The sequence below is a fragment of the Oncorhynchus mykiss genome, chromosome 15, assembly GCF_013265735.2.
Source record: "Oncorhynchus mykiss isolate Arlee chromosome 15, USDA_OmykA_1.1, whole genome shotgun sequence".
Lineage (NCBI taxonomy): Eukaryota > Metazoa > Chordata > Actinopteri > Salmoniformes > Salmonidae > Oncorhynchus > Oncorhynchus mykiss.
The window spans coordinates 1,376,129-1,395,027 of NC_048579.1; the positions used below are offsets into that span (position 1 = coordinate 1,376,129).

General features: G+C 46.9%; 1 protein-coding gene across 2 annotated transcripts in view; it reads left to right on the top strand.

Annotated features, from left to right (window-relative positions):
- Window positions 1-18,899, top strand: part of map3k22 (mitogen-activated protein kinase kinase kinase 22) — a 103,651-nt gene that overhangs the window by 75,489 nt on the left and 9,263 nt on the right. Inside the window, exons 13-15 of one of the 2 annotated variants that reach the window (XM_036945633.1) lie at window positions 7,775-7,942; window positions 15,641-15,789; window positions 15,891-16,022. In XM_036945633.1, coding sequence (XP_036801528.1) covers window positions 7,775-7,942; window positions 15,641-15,789; window positions 15,891-16,022 — 449 coding nt within the window. The remainder of the gene's footprint in view (window positions 1-7,774; window positions 7,943-15,640; window positions 15,790-15,890; window positions 16,023-18,899) is intronic. The other variant, XM_036945634.1, reaches the window with a different exon arrangement.

Here is an 18,899-nt window from a genome sequence, read left to right on the forward strand (position 1 = left end):
TCCCCTCCCCTAGCAACCCTGCCCTGATTGGACTAACGGACTAATAGTTATACTGCTTCTTGTCTAGCCTTCCCCTGATTGGACTAACAGACTAACAGTTATACTGCTTCCTGTCTCCCCTCCCCTAGCAACCCTCCCCTGATTGGACCAACAGGCTAATAGTTATACTGCTTTCTGTCTCCCCTCCCCTAGCAACCCTCCCCTGATTGGACTAACAGGCTAATAGTTATACTGCTTCTTGTCTAGCCTTCCCCTGATTGGACTAACAGGCTAATAGTTATACTGCTTCCTGTCTCCCCTTCCCTAGCAACCCTCCCCTGATTGGACCAACAGGCTAATAGTTATACTGCTTTCTGTCTCCCCTCCCCTAGCAACCCTCCCCTGATTGGACTAACAGGCTAATAGTTATACTGCTTTCTGTCTCCCCTCCCCTAGCAACCCTCCCCTGATTGGACTAACAGGCTAATAGTTATACTGCTTCTTGTCTAGCCTTCCCCTGATTGGACTAACAGGATAATAGTTCTACTGCTTCTTGTCTAGCCTTCCCCTGATTGGACTAACAGGCTAATAGTTATACTGCTTTCTGTCTCCCCTCCCCTAGCAACCCTCCCCTGATTGGACTAACAGGCTAATAGTTATACTGCTTTCTGTCTTCCCGTCCCCTAGCAACCCTCCCCTGATTGGACTAACAGGCTAATAGTTATACTGCTTTCTGTCTCCCCTCCACTAGCAACCATCCCCTGATTGGACTAACAGGCTAATAGTTATACTGCTTTCTGTCTCCCCTCCCCTAGCAACCCTCCCCTGATTGGACTAACAGGCTAATAGTTATACTGCTTCCTGTCTCCCCTCCCCTGATTGGACTAACAGTTATACTGCTTCTTTTTCAAAATCGTAAAATGTATCAGTTTCACAGCGATACTGTATAATATCCTAGTCAGTTGGGGACAGGTCTTTGATGTCCCAATACCTTGGCATCAGGTCTATGAACTGACATATAAAAGACACGTCAATCCATCCGTTTAAATGGAAGCTGTTATATAAGATACTTGCTACAAAAAGAATGCTCAATATATGAGGCATTGAACAGTCAGCATTGTGCAGACTCTGCCAAGAGGAAACAGAATTTATAGAACGGATTTTCGTTTTTCGTTCTCGTTTACAAATATTATACCCTTCTTGTACATTTTTTCCTGCCTTTTGTTTTGTCTCTATCAGTATATTGGATTTCAGCCATATTATTTGCTGTGTGTCTGTCAGTATATTAGATTTCAGCCATATTATTTGCAATATTAGATCTGGAGGATGAAATTGAAATTGTAGCCATCTCTGACTTCATTTAAAAAGGAGGATACTTTACACAGGTGATTCTTTGTCAATCCACCAAAAAGGTAAACTTTTAATCTGCCAAAGGGCAAATAGCCTACTCTTAAACATAGGAGGGGATTTTCTTAATAGCTTGCTAGAAAACCATTTGGATTTAGATAAAACCTCCATTGTAAGAGTGTGCTTTAATGCCTTAAAACTATTAAATATTAATCTGCCAAACGTATGTTTGTTATCTAAATACAGTGCCTTGCGAAAGTATTCGGCCCCCTTGAACTTTGCGACCTTTTGCCACATTTCAGGCTTCAAACATAAAGACATAAAACTGTATTTTTTTTGTGAAGAATCAACAACAAGTGGGACACAATCATGAAGTGGAACGACATTTATTGGATATTTCAAACTTTTTTTAACAAATCAAGAACTGAAAAATTGGGCGTGCAAAATTATTCAGCCCCTTTACTTTCAGTGCAGCAAACTCTCTCCAGAAGTTCAGTGAGGATCTCTGAATGATCCAATGTTAACCTAAATGACTAATGATGATAAATACAATCCACCTGTGTGTAATCAAGTCTCCGTATAAATGCACCTGCACTGTGATAGTCTCAGAGGTCCACTAAAAGCGCAGAGAGCATCATGAAGAACAAGGAACACACCAGGCAGGTCCGAGATACTGTTGTGAAGAAGTTTAAAGCCGGATTTGGATACAAAAAGATTTCCCAAGCTTTAAACATCCCAAGGAGCACTGTGCAAGTGATAATATTGAAATGGAAGGAGTATCAGACCACTGCAAATCTACCAAGACCTGGCCGTCCCTCTAAACTTTCAGCTCATACAAGGAGAAGACTGATCAGAGATGCAGCCAAGAGGCCCATGATCACTCTGGATGAACTGCAGAGATCTACAGCTGTGGTGGGAGACTCTGTCCATAGGACAACAATCAGTCGTATATTGCACAAATCTGGCCTTTATGGAAGAGTGGCAAGAAGAAAGCCATTTCTTAAAGATATCCATAAAAAGTGTTGTTTAAAGTTTGCCACAAGCCACCTGGGAGACACACCAAACATGTGGAAGAAGGTGCTCTGGTCAGATGAAACCAAAATTGAACTTTTTGGCAATAATGCAAAACGTCATGTTTGGCGTAAAAGCAACACAGCTGAACACACCATCCCCACTGTCAAACATGGTGGTGGCAGCATCATGGTTTGGGCCTGCTTTTCTTCAGCAGGGACAGGGAAGATGGTTAAAATTGATGGGAAGATGGATGGAGCCAAATACAGGACCATTCTGGAAGAAAACCTGATGGAGTCTGCAAAAGACCTGAAACTGGGACGGAGATGTGTCTTCCAACAAGACAATGATCCAAAACATAAAGCAAAATCTACAATGGAATGGTTCAAAAATAAACATATCCAGGTGTTAGAATGGCCAAGTCAAAGTCCAGACCTGAATCCAATCGAGAATCTGTGGAAAGAACTGAAAACTGCTGTTCACAAATGCTCTCCATCCAACCTCACTGAGCTCGAGCTGTTTTGCAAGGAGGAATGGGAAAAAATGTCAGTCTCTCGATGTGCAAAACTGATAGAGACATACCCCAAGCGACTTACAGCTGTAATCGCAGCAAAAGGTGGCGCTACAAAGTATTAACTTAAGGGGGCTGAATCATTTTGCACGCCCAATTTTTCAGTTTTTGATTTGTTAAAAAAGTTAGAAATATCCAATAAATGTCGTTCCACTTCATGATTGTGTCCCACTTGTTGTTGATTCTTCACAAAAAAATACAGTTTTATATCTTTATGTTTGAAGCCTGAAATGTGGCAAAAGGTCGCAAAGTTCAAGGGGGCCGAATACTTTCGCAAGGCACTGTATGCTTGGAACCTTTTCTGGTTTGCCATTCCAAATAAAGTGCCATTTTTTTCTTGCATGATTTTAAAAAGGATTCTCCTGGAGTTGGTAGAGCCATGAATAAATATGTAACCTGAGAGAACTAGAGAATTAATCAGGGTAGAGCCATGAATAAATATGTAACCTGAGAGAACTAGAGAATTAATCAGGGTAGAGCCATGAATAAATATGTAGCCTGAGAGAACTAGAGAATTAATCAGGGTAGAGCCATGAATAAATATGTAACCTGAGAGAACTAGAGAATTAATCAGGGTAGAGCCATGAATAAATATGTAACCTGAGAGAACTAGAGAATTAATCAGGGTAGAGCCATGAATAAATATGTAACCTGAGAGAACTAGAGAATTAATCAGGGTAGAGCCATGAATAAATATGTAACCTGAGAGAACTAGAGAATTAATCAGGGTAGAGCCATGAATAAATATGTAACCTGAGAGAACTAGAGAATTAATCAGGGTAGAGCCATGAATAAATATGTAACCTGAGAGAACTAGAGAATTAATCAGGGTAGAGCCATGAATAAATATGTAACCTACGAATTAATCAGGGTAGAGCCACGAATTAATCAGGGTAGAGCCATGAATAAATATGTAACCTGAGAGAACTAGAGAATTAATCAGGGTAGAGCCATGAATAAATATGTAGCCTGAGAGAACTAGAGAATTAATCAGGGTAGAGCCATGAATAAATATGTAACCTGAGAGAACTAGAGAATTAATCAGGGTAGAGCCATGAATAAATATGTAGCCTGAGAGAACTAGAGAATTAATCAGGGTAGAGCCATGAATAAATATGTAACCTGAGAGAACTAGAGAATTAATCAGGGTAGAGCCATGAATAAATATGTAACCTACGAATTAATCAGGGTAGAGCCACGAATTAATCAGGGTAGAGCCATGAATAAATATGTAACCTGAGAGAACTAGAGAATTAATCAGGGTAGAGCCATGAATAAATATGTAACCTGAGAGAACTCGAGAATTTATCAGGGTAGATCCATGAATAAATATGTAACCTGAGAGAACTCGAGAATTAATCAGGGTAGAGCCATGAATAAATATGTAACCTGAGAGAACTAGAGAATTAATCAGGGTAGAGCCATGAATAAATATGTAACCTGAGAGAACTAGAGAATTAATCAGGGTAGAGCCATGAATAAATATGTAACCTACGAATTAATCAGGGTAGAGCCACGAATTAATCAGGGTAGAGCCATGAATAAATATGTAACCTGAGAGAACTAGAGAATTAATCAGGGTAGAGCCATGAATAAATATGTAGCCTGAGAGAACTAGAGAATTAATCAGGGTAGAGCCATGAATAAATATGTAACCTGAGAGAACTAGAGAATTAATCAGGGTAGAGCCATGAATAAATATGTAACCTACGAATTAATCAGGGTAGAGCCACGAATTAATCAGGGTAGAGCCATGAATAAATATGTAACCTGAGAGAACTAGAGAATTAATCAGGGTAGAGCCATGAATAAATATGTAACCTGAGAGAACTCGAGAATTTATCAGGGTAGATCCATGAATAAATATGTAACCTGAGAGAACTCGAGAATTAATCAGGGTAGAGCCATGAATAAATATGTAACCTGAGAGAACTAGAGAATTAATCAGGGTAGAGCCATGAATAAATATGTAAGCTGAGTGAACTAGAGAATTAATCAGGGTAGAGCCATGAATAAATATGTAACCTGAGATATAACTAGAGAATTGATCAGGGTAGAGCCATGAATAAATATGTAACCTGAGATATAACTAGAGAATTGATCAGGGTAGAGCTATGAATAAATATGTGACCTGTGAATTAATCAGGGTAGAGCCATGAATAAATATGTGACCTGTGAATTAATCAGGGTAGAGCCATGAATAAATATGTGACCTGTGAATTAATCAGGGTAGAGCCATGAATAAATATGTGACCTGTGAATTAATCAGGGTAGAGCCATGAATAAATATGTGACCTGTGAATTAATCAGGGTAGAGCTATGAATAAATATGTGACCTGTGAATTAATCAGGGTAGAGCCATGAATAAATATGTGACCTGTGAATTAATCAGGGTAGAGCCATGAATAAATATGTGACCTGTGAATTAATCAGGGTAGAGCCATGAATAAATATGTGACCTGTGAATTGATCAGGGTAGAGCTATGAATAAATATGTGACCTGTGAATTAATCAGGGTAGAGCCATGAATAAATATGTGACCTGTGAATTAATCAGGGTAGAGCTATGAATAAATATGTGACCTGTGAATTAATCAGGGTAGAGCCATGAATAAATATGTGACCTGTGAATTAATCAGGGTAGAGCCATGAATAAATATGTGACCTGTGAATTAATCAGGGTAGAGCCATGAATAAATATGTGACCTGTGAATTGATCAGGGTAGAGCTATGAATAAATATGTAACCTGTGAATTAATCAGGGTAGAGCCATGAATAAATATGTGACCTGTGAATTAATCAGGGTAGAGCCATGAATAAATATGTGACCTGTGAATTAATCAGGGTAGAGCCATGAATAAATATGTGACCTGTGAATTAATCAGGGTAATGTTCCCAGAAATGTGTTTACCTGTTCACGGTTAAAAAATGATATCTATTTTGCTGAGTTTTCTATCAACGTTTTCCGGCATGATGTACACCAGGCACATCGACTTCACCATCCGCCCATTTAATCGGGAAGCCAATTTAAAGTTTATCTTTTAGAGACCCAAACCATACTGGCTTGTCCGTAGTTGGGTTTTAGTCCAGAGAAACTATCCAAGTCTCCTCCGCTTTGTGTCTGGGGAGATATACATGTATATTATTAATGTTAGCTCTCCGTGTACATTTAAGTGCCAGCTGTGCTGCCCTGTTCTGAGGCAATTGTAATTTCCCGACATCCACCTGACAACACGACAAAACTATGGCCTGTAGGACCTGCCTTGTTGATAGTGTTGTTAAGAAGGTAGAAACTAGGGCCTGTAGGACCTGCCTTGTTGATAGTGTTGTTAAGAAGGTAGAAACTAGGGCCTGTAGGACCTGCCTTGTTGATAGTGTTGTTAAGAAGGTAGAAACTAGGGTCTGTAGGACCTGCCTTGTTGATAGTGTTGTTAAGAAGGTAGAAACTAGGGCCTGTAGGACCTGCCTTGTTGATAGTGTTGTTAAGAAGGTAGAAACTAGGGCCTGTAGGACCTGCCTTGTTGATAGTGTTGTTAAGAAGGTAGAAACTATGACCTGTAGGACCTGCCTTGTTGATAGTGTTGTTAAGAAGGTAGAAACTAGGGCCTGTAGGACCTGCCTTGTTGATAGTGTTGTTAAGAAGGTAGAAACTAGGGCCTGTAGGACCTGCCTTGTTGATAGTGTTGTTAAGAAGGTAGAAACTAGGGCCTGTAGGACCTGCCTTGTTGATAGTGTTGTTAAGAAGGTATAAACTAGGGCCTGTAGGACCTGCCTTGTTGATAGTGTTGTTAAGAAGGTAGAGCAGCGCTTTATTATGGACAGACTTCTCTCCATCTTAGCTACTGTTGCGTCAATATGTTTACAATCCAGGGTTACTCCAAGCAGTTTAGTCACCTCAACTTGCTCAATTTCTATATTATTTATTCCAAGATGTAGTTGAGGTTTAGGATTTAGTGAATGATTTGTCCCAAATTCAATACTTTTAGTTTTAGAAATATTTAGGCCTAACTTATTCCTTGCCACCCGTTCTGAAACTGACTGCAACTGCTGACATTCTGTTGCCAATTTGTTTACAGTAAAATAGCATTGTATCTGGTCAAACATAATTTTCCCAAAAAGTTTAAGGGTTGGTAACAGGCTGATTGGTCAGGTATTTGAGCCAGTACAAGGGGCTTTACTATTCTTAGGTAGCATAATGACTTTAGCTTTACTCCAGGCCTGAGGGCAACACACTCTCTAGTTGGTTTAGATTGAAGATGTGGTAAGTTTTTCATAGTATAGTTTCTTCCTCGTTTTATTACGTTTAGTCACATGATTTCTCAATTTGCAGTACATTGGCCAATTGAGTCTTTGAATGAAGAGATTGAGATAAAACTGTCCAGTCTGAGTGTTTGTTGCAGCTCGTTCCAGTCGCGAACTGAAAAGAGGAGCGACCTAGGGATGTGTGTGCTTTGGGGACCTTTAACAGAATGTGACTGTCAGAATAGGTGTTGTACGTGGAGGATGAGGGCTGCAGTAGATATCTCAGATAGGCCTTACTTCCCCTAACAGGCTGACTACACTGCTAGCGTTGTGGGCATTGCAAAATACATTTAGAAATCTATATTATTAAATTATTGCGCGCACCAACGAGCGTCTGTGTTGCTAAAGGCTAAAATTGAAGTCAGTTCTATTTGTGACGCAGATCGCACTGCAAGCCTCTCCCATCTCCTAATTAAGCCGCCTCCAAGGTTTTTAAGCCTCCAAATATCCATCAGTTCCAACATGTCCAAAATATGCGTAATCTCTTTCATCATCAGAGGGAGATAGTTGGTAGTGTGCTTGCTTTTACATCCATTGACGTACTTAGAACTGTGTGTTTGTCCAGGTCGGAGGACGTTCCCTCGGAGCTTCATGCCTCAGGAGAACCTGTTTCAGCTGGTTCCATCCAGTCAGACCCGGAGTTACAACGGAGACAGCACTCTACAGTACAGCGACCTCCGTACGCTGGGCCGAGTCCCAGAGAAGAGCTGCCCCCGCAGGGAAGTACCCAGATGTGAGTTACACCCCAATATAGACCCCTGGTTACATTCAGACATACCAGGTCCTCTAACCACCACCTGGTTACATTCAGACATACCAGAATCTCTAACCACCTCCTGGTTACATTCAGACATACCAGGTCCTCTAACCACCTCCTGGTTACATTCAGACATACCAGGTCCTCTAACCACCTCCTGGTGACGTTCAGACATACCAGGTCCTCTAACCACCTCCTGGTTACATTCAGACATACCAGGTCCTCTAACCACCTCCTGGTTACATTCAGACATACCAGGTCCTCTAACCACCACCTGGTGACATTCAGACATACCAGGTCCTCTAACCACCTCCTGGTTACATTCAGACATACCAGAATCTCTAACCACCTCCTGGTTACATTCAGACATACCAGGTCCTCTAACCACCTCCTGGTTACATTCAGACATACCAGGTCCTCTAACCACCTCCTGGTGACATTCAGACATACCAGGTCCTCTAACCACCTGGTTACATTCAGACATACCAGGTCCTCTAACCACCTGGTTACATTCAGACATACCAGGTCCTCTAACCACCTCCTGGTTACATTCAGACATACCAGACATACCAGGTCCTCTAACCACCACCTGGTTACATTCAGACATACCAGGTCCTCTAACCACCACCTGGTGACATTCAGACATACCAGGTCCTCTAACCACCTGGTTACATTCAGACATACCAGGTCCTCTAACCACCTCCTGGTTACATTCAGACATACCAGGTCCTCTAACCACCTCCTGGTTACATTCAGACATACCAGGTCCTCTAACCACCTCCTGGTGACATTCAGACATACCAGGCCCTCTAACCACCTCCTGGTTACATTCAGACATACCAGGTCCTCTAACCACCTCCTGGTGACATTCAGACATACCAGGTCCTCTAACCACCTCCTGGTGACATTCAGACATACCAGGTCCTCTAACCACCTCCTGGTGACATTCAGACATACCAGGTCCTCTAACCACCTGGTTACATTCAGACATACCAGGTCCTCTAACCACCTGGTTACATTCAGACATACCAGGTCCTCTAACCACCTCCTGGTTACATTCAGACATACCAGGTCCTCTAACCACCTCCTGGTTACATTCAGACATACCAGGCCCTCTAACCACCTCCTGGTTACATTCAGACATACCAGGTCCTCTAACCACCTCCTGGTGACATTCAGACATACCAGGTCCTCTAACCACCTCCTGGTGACATTCAGACATACCAGGTCCTCTAACCACCTCCTGGTGACATTCAGACATACCAGGTCCTCTAACCACCTGGTTACATTCAGACATACCAGGTCCTCTAACCACCTGGTTACATTCAGACATACCAGGCCCTCTAACCTCCTGGTTACATTCAGACATACCAGGTCCTCTAACCACCTCCTGGTTACATTCAGACATACCAGACATACCAGGTCCTCTAACTACCTCCTGGTGACATTCAGACATACCAGGTCCTCTAACCACCTCCTGGTTACATACCAGACATACCAGGTCCTCTAACCACCTCCTGGTTACATTCAGACATACCAGGTCCTCTAACCACCTCCTGGTTACATTCGGACATACCAGACATACCAGGTCCTCTAACTACCTCCTGGTGACATTCAGACATACCAGGTCCTCTAACCACCTGGTTACATTCAGACATACCAGACATACCAGGTCCTCTAACCACCTCCTGGTTACATTCAGACATACCAGGTCCTCTAACCACCTCCTGGTGACATTCAGACATGCCAGGTCCTCTAACCACCTCCTGGTGACATTCAGACATACCAGGTCCTCTGACCACCTCCTGGTTACATTCAGACATACCAGGCCCTCTAACCACCTCCTGTTTACATTCAGACATACCAGGTCCTCTAACCACCTCCTGGTGACATTCAGACATACCAGGTCCTCTGACCACCTCCTGGTTACATTCAGACATACCAGGCCCTCTAACCACCTCCTGTTTACATTCAGACATACCAGGTCCTCTAACCACCTCCTGGTGACATTCAGACATACCAGGTCCTCTAACCACCACCTGGTGACATTCAGACATACCAGGTCCTCTAACCACCTGGTTACATTCAGACATACCAGACATACCAGGTCGCTAACCGCCTCCTGGTGACATTCAGACATACCAGGTCCTCTAACCACCTCCTGGTGACATTCAGACATACCAGGTCCTCTAACCACCTCCTGGTGACATTCAGACATACCAGGTCCTCTAACCACCTCCTGGTGACATTCTGACATACCAGGTCCTCTAACCACCTCCTGGTTACATTCAGACATATCAGGTCCTCTAATCACCTCCTGGTGACATTCAGACATACCAGGTCCTCTAACCACCTGGTTACATTCAGACATACCAGACATACCAGGCCCTCTAACCACTTCCTGGTTACATTCAGACGTACCAGGTCTTCTAACCACCTGGTTACATTCAGACATACCAAACATATCAGGTCCTCTAACCACCTCCTGGTGACATTCAGACATACCAGGTCCTCTAACCACCTCCTGGTGACATTCAGACATACCAGGTCCTCTAACCACCTCCTGGTGACATTCAGACATACCAGGTCCTCTAACCACCTCCTGGTGACATTCAGACATACCAGGTCATCTAACCACCTCCTGGTGACATTCAGACATACCAGGTCCTCTAACCACCTCCTGGTTACATTCAGACATACCAAACATACCAGGCCCTCTAACCACCTCCTGGTTACATTCAGACATACCAGGTCCTCTAACCACCTCCTGGTTACATTCAGACATACCAGGTCCTCTAACCACCTCCTGGTTACATTCAGACATACCAGGCCCTCTAACCACCTCCTGGTTACATTCAGACATACCAGGTCCTCTAACCACCTCCTGGTTACATTCAGACATACCAGGTCCTCTAACCACCTCCTGGTTACATTCAGACATACCAGACATACCAGGCCCTCTAACCACCTCCTGGTTACATTCAGACATACCAGGTCCTCTAACCACCTGGTTACATTCAGACATACCAGGTCCTCTAACCACCTCCTGGTTACAGTAAATACAATAACACCATTAGACCATGTGGCTCTGTAGAAAATAGTCTGTTACAAACTCTGTATGGACACTAAACATGTTATATACATGTTATATGCCGTATGTTATATATGAATAAAAACATGTATAAATGACTAAAGTTTCACTAGATTGCCATATATTTTCTGTTAATTACCAAAATGACTGAAGATTACAGTAACTCTGGTAAATTAGCAACCCCAGGATGAGACCAGGCTGGCTCAGCTGTTTGTCTGTGGTCTGTTTACCAGTCGCTGAGTTATTTCCCACGCATACACACACACACACACACACGTTCGCAAGCACACACTCACATTCTCACGATCTAACTCTTCATCAACAACAAAGAAGAGTGAACTCATCTTCCTGTAATTTCCTATGATAGAGATGGCTGTTGGTTCTCTGAGATGGCTGTTGGTTCTCTGAGATGGCTGTTGGTTCTCTGAGATGGCTGTTGGTTCTCTGAGATGGCTGTTGGTTCTCTGAGATGGCTGTTGGTTCTCTGAGATGGCTGTTGGTTCTCTGAGATGGCTGTTGGTTCTCTGAGATGGCTGTTGGTTCTCTGAGATGGCTGTTGGTTCTCTGAGATGGCTGTTGGTTCTCTGAGATAGCTGTTGGTTCTCTGAGATGGCTGTTGGTTCTCTGAGATGGCTGTTGGTTCTCTGAGATGGCTGTTGGTTCTCTGAGATGGCTGTTGGTTCTCTGAGATGGCTGTTGGTTCTCTGAGATGGCTGTTGGTTCTCTGAGATGGCTGTTGGTTCTCTGAGATGGCTGTTGGTTCTCTGAGATGGCTGTTGGTTCTCTGAGATGGCTGTTGGTTCTCTGAGATGGCTGTTGGTTCTCTGAGATGGCTGTTGGTTCTCTGACAGATGGCTGTTGGTTCTCTGACAGATGGCTGTTTATTCTCTGAGATGGCTGTTGGTTCTCTGAGATGGCTGTTGGTTCTCTGAGATGGCTGTTGGTTCTCTGACAGATGGCTGTTGGTTCTCTGACAGATGGCTGTTGGTTCTCTGAGATGGCTGTTGGTTCTCTGACAGATGGCTGTTGGTTCTCTGACAGATGGCTGTTGGTTCTCTGAGATGGCTGTTGGTTCTCTGAGATGGCTGTTGGTTCTCTGAGATGGCTGTTGGTTCTCTGAGATGGCTGTTGGTTCTCTGAGATGGCTGTTGGTTCTCTGAGATGGCTGTTGGTTCTCTGAGATGGCTGTTGGTTCTCTGACAGATGGCTGTTGGTTCTCTGACAGATGGCTGTTTATTCTCTGAGATGGCTGTTGGTTCTCTGAGATGGCTGTTGGTTCTCTGAGATGGCTGTTGGTTCTCTGACAGATGGCTGTTGGTTCTCTGACAGATGGCTGTTGGTTCTCTGACAGATGGCTGTTGGTTCTCTGAGATGGCTGTTGGTTCTCTGAGATGGCTGTTGGTTCTCTGAGATGGCTGTTGGTTCTCTGAGATGGCTGTTGGTTCTCTGAGATGGCTGTTGGTTCTCTGACAGATGGCTGTTGGTTCTCTGACAGATGGCTGTTGGTTCTCTGACAGATGGCTGTTGGTTCTCTGAGATGGCTGTTGGTTCTCTGAGATGGCTGTTGGTTCTCTGAGATGGCTGTTGGTTCTCTGAGATGGCTGTTGGTTCTCTGAGATGGCTGTTGGTTCTCTGAGATGGCTGTTGGTTCTCTGAGATGGCTGTTGGTTCTCTGAGATGGCTGTTGGTTCTCTGAGATGGCTGTTGGTTCTCTGAGATGGCTGTTGGTTCTCTGACAGATGGCTGTTGGTTCTCTGACAGATGGCTGTTGGTTCTCTGACAGATGGCTGTTGGTTCTCTGAGATGGCTGTTGGTTCTCTGAGATGGCTGTTGGTTCTCTGAGATGGCTGTTGGTTCTCTGAGATGGCTGTTGGTTCTCTGACAGATGGCTGTTGGTTCTCTGACAGATGGCTGTTGGTTCTCTGAGATGGCTGTTGGTTCTCTGAGATGGCTGTTGGTTCTCTGAGATGGCTGTTGGTTCTCTGAGATGGCTGTTGGTTCTCTGAGATGGCTGTTGGTTCTCTGACAGATGGCTGTTGGTTCTCTGACAGATGGCTGTTGGTTCTCTGACAGATGGCTGTTGGTTCTCTGAGATGGCTGTTGGTTCTCTGAGATGGCTGTTGGTTCTCTGACAGATTACTTAGACTAATTTATATTACAGTACAGTATGTTGAGGATGCTGAGGTGAACTCTGTTGACGCCCTCTAGACTCTGTCTCTTACGATAAATCTCTGAGCAACATGAAACTATAAACTGAATGTGGTTTGACTTCCTGTTTTTTGGTATTCCCTTCTTAATAGTTCAATAGTCTGGTCTGGTAGTGATTAACCAGGATGCTGTAGTAGGGTTAGATGCAGTCTGTTCACAGGGAAGGTAACAAGGAGTCAGGATACATCCCTAATGGCACCCCTGGGGCTCTGGTCAAAGTAGTGCACTGTGGGGAATATGGTGCCGTTTGATTTGGGAGATATTCTCAGAGTCCGAACATCTCTGGGGTTTGTCTAATACAGTCAGTCTGGGTTCAGTTATAGTGTCCTGGGTTACTGACACACAGTCAGTCTGGTTTCAGTTATAGTGTACTGGGTTACTGACACAGTCAGTCTGGGTTCAGTTATAGTGTACTGGGTTACTGACACAGTCAGTCTGGGTTCAGTTATAGTGTACTGGGTTACTGACACACAGTCAAGTCTGGGTTCAGTTATAGTGTACTGGGTTACTGACACAGTCAGTCTGGGTTCAGTTATAGTGTCCTGGGTTACTGACACACAGTCAGTCTGGTTTCAGTTATAGTGTACTGGGTTACTGACACAGTCAGTCTGGGTTCAGTTATAGTGTACTGGGTTACTGACACAGTCAGTCTGGGTTCAGTTATAGTGTACTGGGTTACTGACACAGTCAGTCTGGGTTCAGTTATAGTGTACTGGGTTACTGACACACAGTCAGTCTGGGTTCAGTTATAGTGTACTGGGTTACTGACACACAGTCAGTCTGGGTTCAGTTATAGTGTCCTGGGTTACTGACACACAGTCAGTCTGGGTCCAGTTATAGTGTACTGGGTTACTGACACACAGTCAGTCTGGGTTCAGTTATAGTGTACTGGGTTACTGACACACAGTCAGTCTGGGTTCAGTTATAGTGTACTGGGTTACTGACACAGTCAGTCTGGGTTCAGTTATAGTGTCCTGGGTTACTGACACACAGTCAGTCTGGGTTCAGTTATAGTGTACTGGGTCACTGACACCTTCGCCAGTTGGACGGTGTTTCCTCACACATTGGTGTGGCTGAATTCCGGGTTAAGTGGGCATTGTGTCAAGAAGCAGTGCGGCTCGGCAGGGTTGTGTTTCGGAGGACTCACAGCTCTCGACCTTCGCCTCTCCCGAACTCGGACGGGAGTTGCTGTGATAGGACAAGACTATAACCAATATGGATATCATGGGGATTAAAAGGGGTAAAATGACAGGCTCTCATTGCAAGGCTGCCATAATGTTTCTTTACATGACTTTTGACTAGGGAATATACTCAATACACATGATGACATCTAGTGGTGACGTTATGAACTGCACGGTACTGCATTTCACTGCAAAGGTGGTGAACTTGTGAACAGTGCAGTTTCAGATATACTTTGAGACGGCTGAATGAATTCAACTCTTTAGAGTGTTCTTCAGCACAAACACGTCTGCATTCTTATTCATAAATCAAATCAAATCTGATTGCTCTCTCATGTTTAGCAGATGCTATTGTGGGTGTAGTGAAATGCTTGTGTTCCTAACGAATGGCACAGCGGTCTAACGCACTGCATCTCAGTACTAGAGGTGTCACTACAGACCCTGGTTCGATCCCGGACTGTATCACAACCGGCCGTGATCGGGAGTCCCATAAGGCGGCGGCGCACAATTGGCCGGGGAGGGGTTGTCCGGGTCAGGGGAGGGTTTGGCCGGGGTTGTCCGGGTCAGGGGAGGGTTTGGCCGGGGTTGTCCGGGTCAGGGGAGGGTTTGGCCGGGGTTGTCCGGGTCAGGGGAGGGTTTGGCCGGGGTTGTCCGGGTCAGGGGAGGGTTTGGCCGGGGTTGTCCGGGTCAGGGGAGGGTTTGGCCGGGGTTGTCCGGGTCAGGGGAGGGTTTGGCCGGGGTTGTCCGGGTCAGGGGAGGGTTTGGCCGGGGTTGTCCGGGTCAGGGGAGGGTTTGGCCGGGGTTGTCCGGGTCAGGGGAGGGTTTGGCCGGGGTTGTCTGGGTCAGGGGAGGGTTTGGCCGGGGTTGTAAAATAACAATTTGTTCATAGACTTGCCTGGTTAAAGGTACATCAAATAATAATATCTATATACAATATACAACAATACACACATCTAAAAGTAAAATAATGGAATTAAGACATTTAGACGAGCAATGTGGAGACGTGTTGGAGACGTGGTGTGTTCTCCTAGTTTATGACGTGTGGTGGGTTCTCCTAGTTTATGACGTGGGGTGGGTTCTCCTAGTTTATGACGTGTGGTGGGTTCTCCTAGTTTATGACGTGTGGTGGGTTCTCCTAGTTTATGACGTGGGGTGGGTTCTCCTAGTTTATGACGTGTGGTGTGTTCTGTCTCATAGCTCCGCAGGCGCCGGTGAACTGGCGTCAGGGGAAGCTGCTGGGTCGTGGGGCGTTTGGGGAGGTATACCTCTGTTACGACGCCGACACCGGACGGGAGCTGGCCGCCAAACAGGTGCCCTTTGACCCAGACTGTCAGGAAACCAGCAAGGTGAGTGGGAGGGATCAGATTTACCTGTCCGAACACAGAGCTACCTGAGAACACAGATTTACCTCTCTCCCCCCCTCTCCCTGTTTTTCTCCCCCGTGTAGGAGGTGAATGCTCTGGAGTGTGAGGTCCAGCTGTTGAAGAACCTGCATCATGAGCGGATCGTTCAGTACTACGGGTCTTCCAGGGACCTGGAGAAGAGGAAACTCACCATCTTTGTTGAGTTCATGCCTGGGGTGCGTAGGGGGCAGCTGGGGGCGTAGGGGGCAGCTGGGGTGCGTAGGGGGCAGCTGGGGTGCGTAGGGGGCAGCTGGGGTGCGTAGGGGGCAGCTGGGGTGCGTAGGGGGCAGCTGGGGCGCGTAGGGGGCAGCTGGGGGGCAGCTGGGGCGCGTAGGGGGCAGCTGGGGGGCAGCTGGGGTGTGTGGGGAAGCAGCTGGGGCGCGTGAGGGGGCAGCTGGGGTGGGTGGGGGACAGGGATGGTGTCTGTTAGCCTGATGACCAGACTTTATAACAGACTGGTTTACCATCTGAACATTGACTACAATAGAAGTAGACGAGTTTCCTTCAGACAGAACATTTTATCTGCCAAACCCAAATCAACCCACGGCACACCGCAGTGTCACCAGCTCTCATATCCAGTCATTCCTGTCAGCAGAACACCATGGTTTATGAGGTCATGTTCTCTGGAAACCAGGGAACTAAACGAGTAGCAGTCACCCTCCCTCCTCTTTACCCCAGTCCATTCTACCCCCTCCTCTTTACCCCAGCCCATTCTACCCCCTCCTCTTTACCCCAGCCCATTCTACCCCCTCCTCTTTACCCCAGCCCATTCTACCCCCTCGTCTTAACCCCAGCCCATTCTACCCCCTCGTCTTTACCCCAGCCCATTCTACCCCCTCCTCTTTACCCCAGTCCATTCTACCCCCTCCTCTTTACCCCAGTCCATTCTACCCCCTCCTCTTTACCCCAGTCCATTCTACCCCCTCCTCTTTACCCCAGTCCATTCTACCCCCTCCTCTTTACCCCAGTCTATTCTACCCCCTCCTCTTTACCCCAGTCCATTCTACCCCCTCCTCTTTACCCCAGTCCATTCTACCCCCTCCTCTTTACCCCAGTCCCAGTCCTTCCTACCCCAGTCCTTTCTACCCCTCCCCATACTGTCCCAGTCCTCTCTGCCCCCTCCCCATACTGTCCCAGTCCTCTCTGCCCTAGTGGCCCCTGTTATTAATATCCCAGCTGTAACTGAGGCGGTGTCGAGGTTAAGTGTCTTAGTCACACATTGTCTGGTCGTGGGACATGTTTATACTTCTCTGAGGTTAGCTGGCAGAGAGGAAGACGGGTGTTGGTCAGTGGCCTGGGGCCAAGTCAGTGTGTCAGGTCTGGCTACGTTGCTGGATCTTATCAGCCTCTGAAAGGAGTGGAGGGATGGAGGGGTGGAGGGGGACTGGCACCAGTCAGGGAGTAATTGATCTGTTTTACCAAAAGTGTGAAGGGGAAAGGGAGAACGGAGCAAAGGGGGAGAACGGAGCAGAATGGAGCAGAGGGGGCAGAACGGAGCAGAACGGGGCAGGAGGGGGCAGAACGGAACAGGAGGGGGCAGAACGGAACAGGAGGGGGCAGAACGGAACAGGAGGGGGCAGAACGGAACAGGAGGGGGCAGAACGGAACAGGAGGGGGCAGAACGGAACAGGAGGGGGCAGAACGGAACAGGAGGGGGCAGAACGGAACAGAACGGAGCAGGAGGGGGCAGAACGGAGCAGGAGGGGGCAGAACGGAGCAGGAGGGGGCAGAACGGAGCAGGAGGGGGCAGAACGGAGCAGGAGGGGGCAGAACGGAGCAGGAGGGGGCAGAACGGAGCAGGAGGGGGCAGAACGGGGAGGAGGGGGCAGAACGGGGCAGAACGGAGCAGAGGGGGAGAACGGGGCAGAACGGAGCAGAGGGGGAGAACGGGGCAGAGGGGGAGAACGGGGCAGAGGGGGAGAACGGGGCAGAGGGGGAGAACGGGGCAGAGGGGGAGAACGGGGCAGAGGGGGAGAACGGGGCAGAGGGGGAGAACGGGGCAGAGGGGGAGAACGGGGCAGAGGGGGAGAACGGGGCAGAGGGGGAGAACGGGGCAGAGGGGGAGAACGGGGCAGAGGGGGAGAACGGGGCAGAGGGGGAGAACGGGGCAGAGGGGGAGAACGGGGCAGAACGGAGCAGAGGGGGGAGAATGGGGCAGAACGGAGCAGAGGGGGGAGAATGGGGCAGAACGGAGCAGAGGGGGGAGAACGGGGCAGAACGGAGCAGAGGGGGGAGAACGGGGCAGAACGGAGCAGAGGGGGGAGAACGGGGCAGAACGGAGCAGAGGGGGGAGAACGGGGCAGAACGGAGCAGAGGGGGAGAACGGGGCAGAGGGGGAGAACGGGGCAGAGGGGGAGAACGGGGCAGAACGGAGCAGAGGGGGGAGAACGGGGCAGAACGGAGCAGAGGGGGGAGAACGGGGCAGAACGGAGCAGAGGGGGGAGAACGGGGCAGAACGGAGCAGAGGGGGGAGAACGGGGCAGAACGGAGCAGAGGGGGAGAACGGGGCAGAACGGAGCAGAGGGGGGAGAATGGGGCAGAACGGAGCAGAGGGGGGAGAGAGGGAAGGGGCCTGCTCCTAGGTTTCCCTGGTGAGGGTCTGTCTGTTGTGCGTCACAGGTGTGACTGAGCAGATCTCGTTTCCCCTCAGAAGACTGAAAACAGGAAGAGAAGGGAATGCTGCCAGGCGACGGTGTTAAGGAATGCAAGCCCTCTGAGGGCATTCTGTTTTGAAACAATAAACTGCTCAAAATGGGCCCTGATGTCCAAACAGTGCACAGACAAAATGGCTGACCCTGTAAAACAACACCTATCATACTACTGACCCTGTAAAACAACACCTATCATACTACTATGACTGGCCCTGTACAACAACACCTATCATACTACTGACCCTGTAAAACAACACCTATCATACTACTATGACTGACCCTGTAAAACAACACCTATCATACTACTATGACTGACCCTGTAAAACAACACCTATCATACTACTATGACTGACCCTGTAAAACAACACCTATCATACTACTATGACTGACCCTGTAAAACAA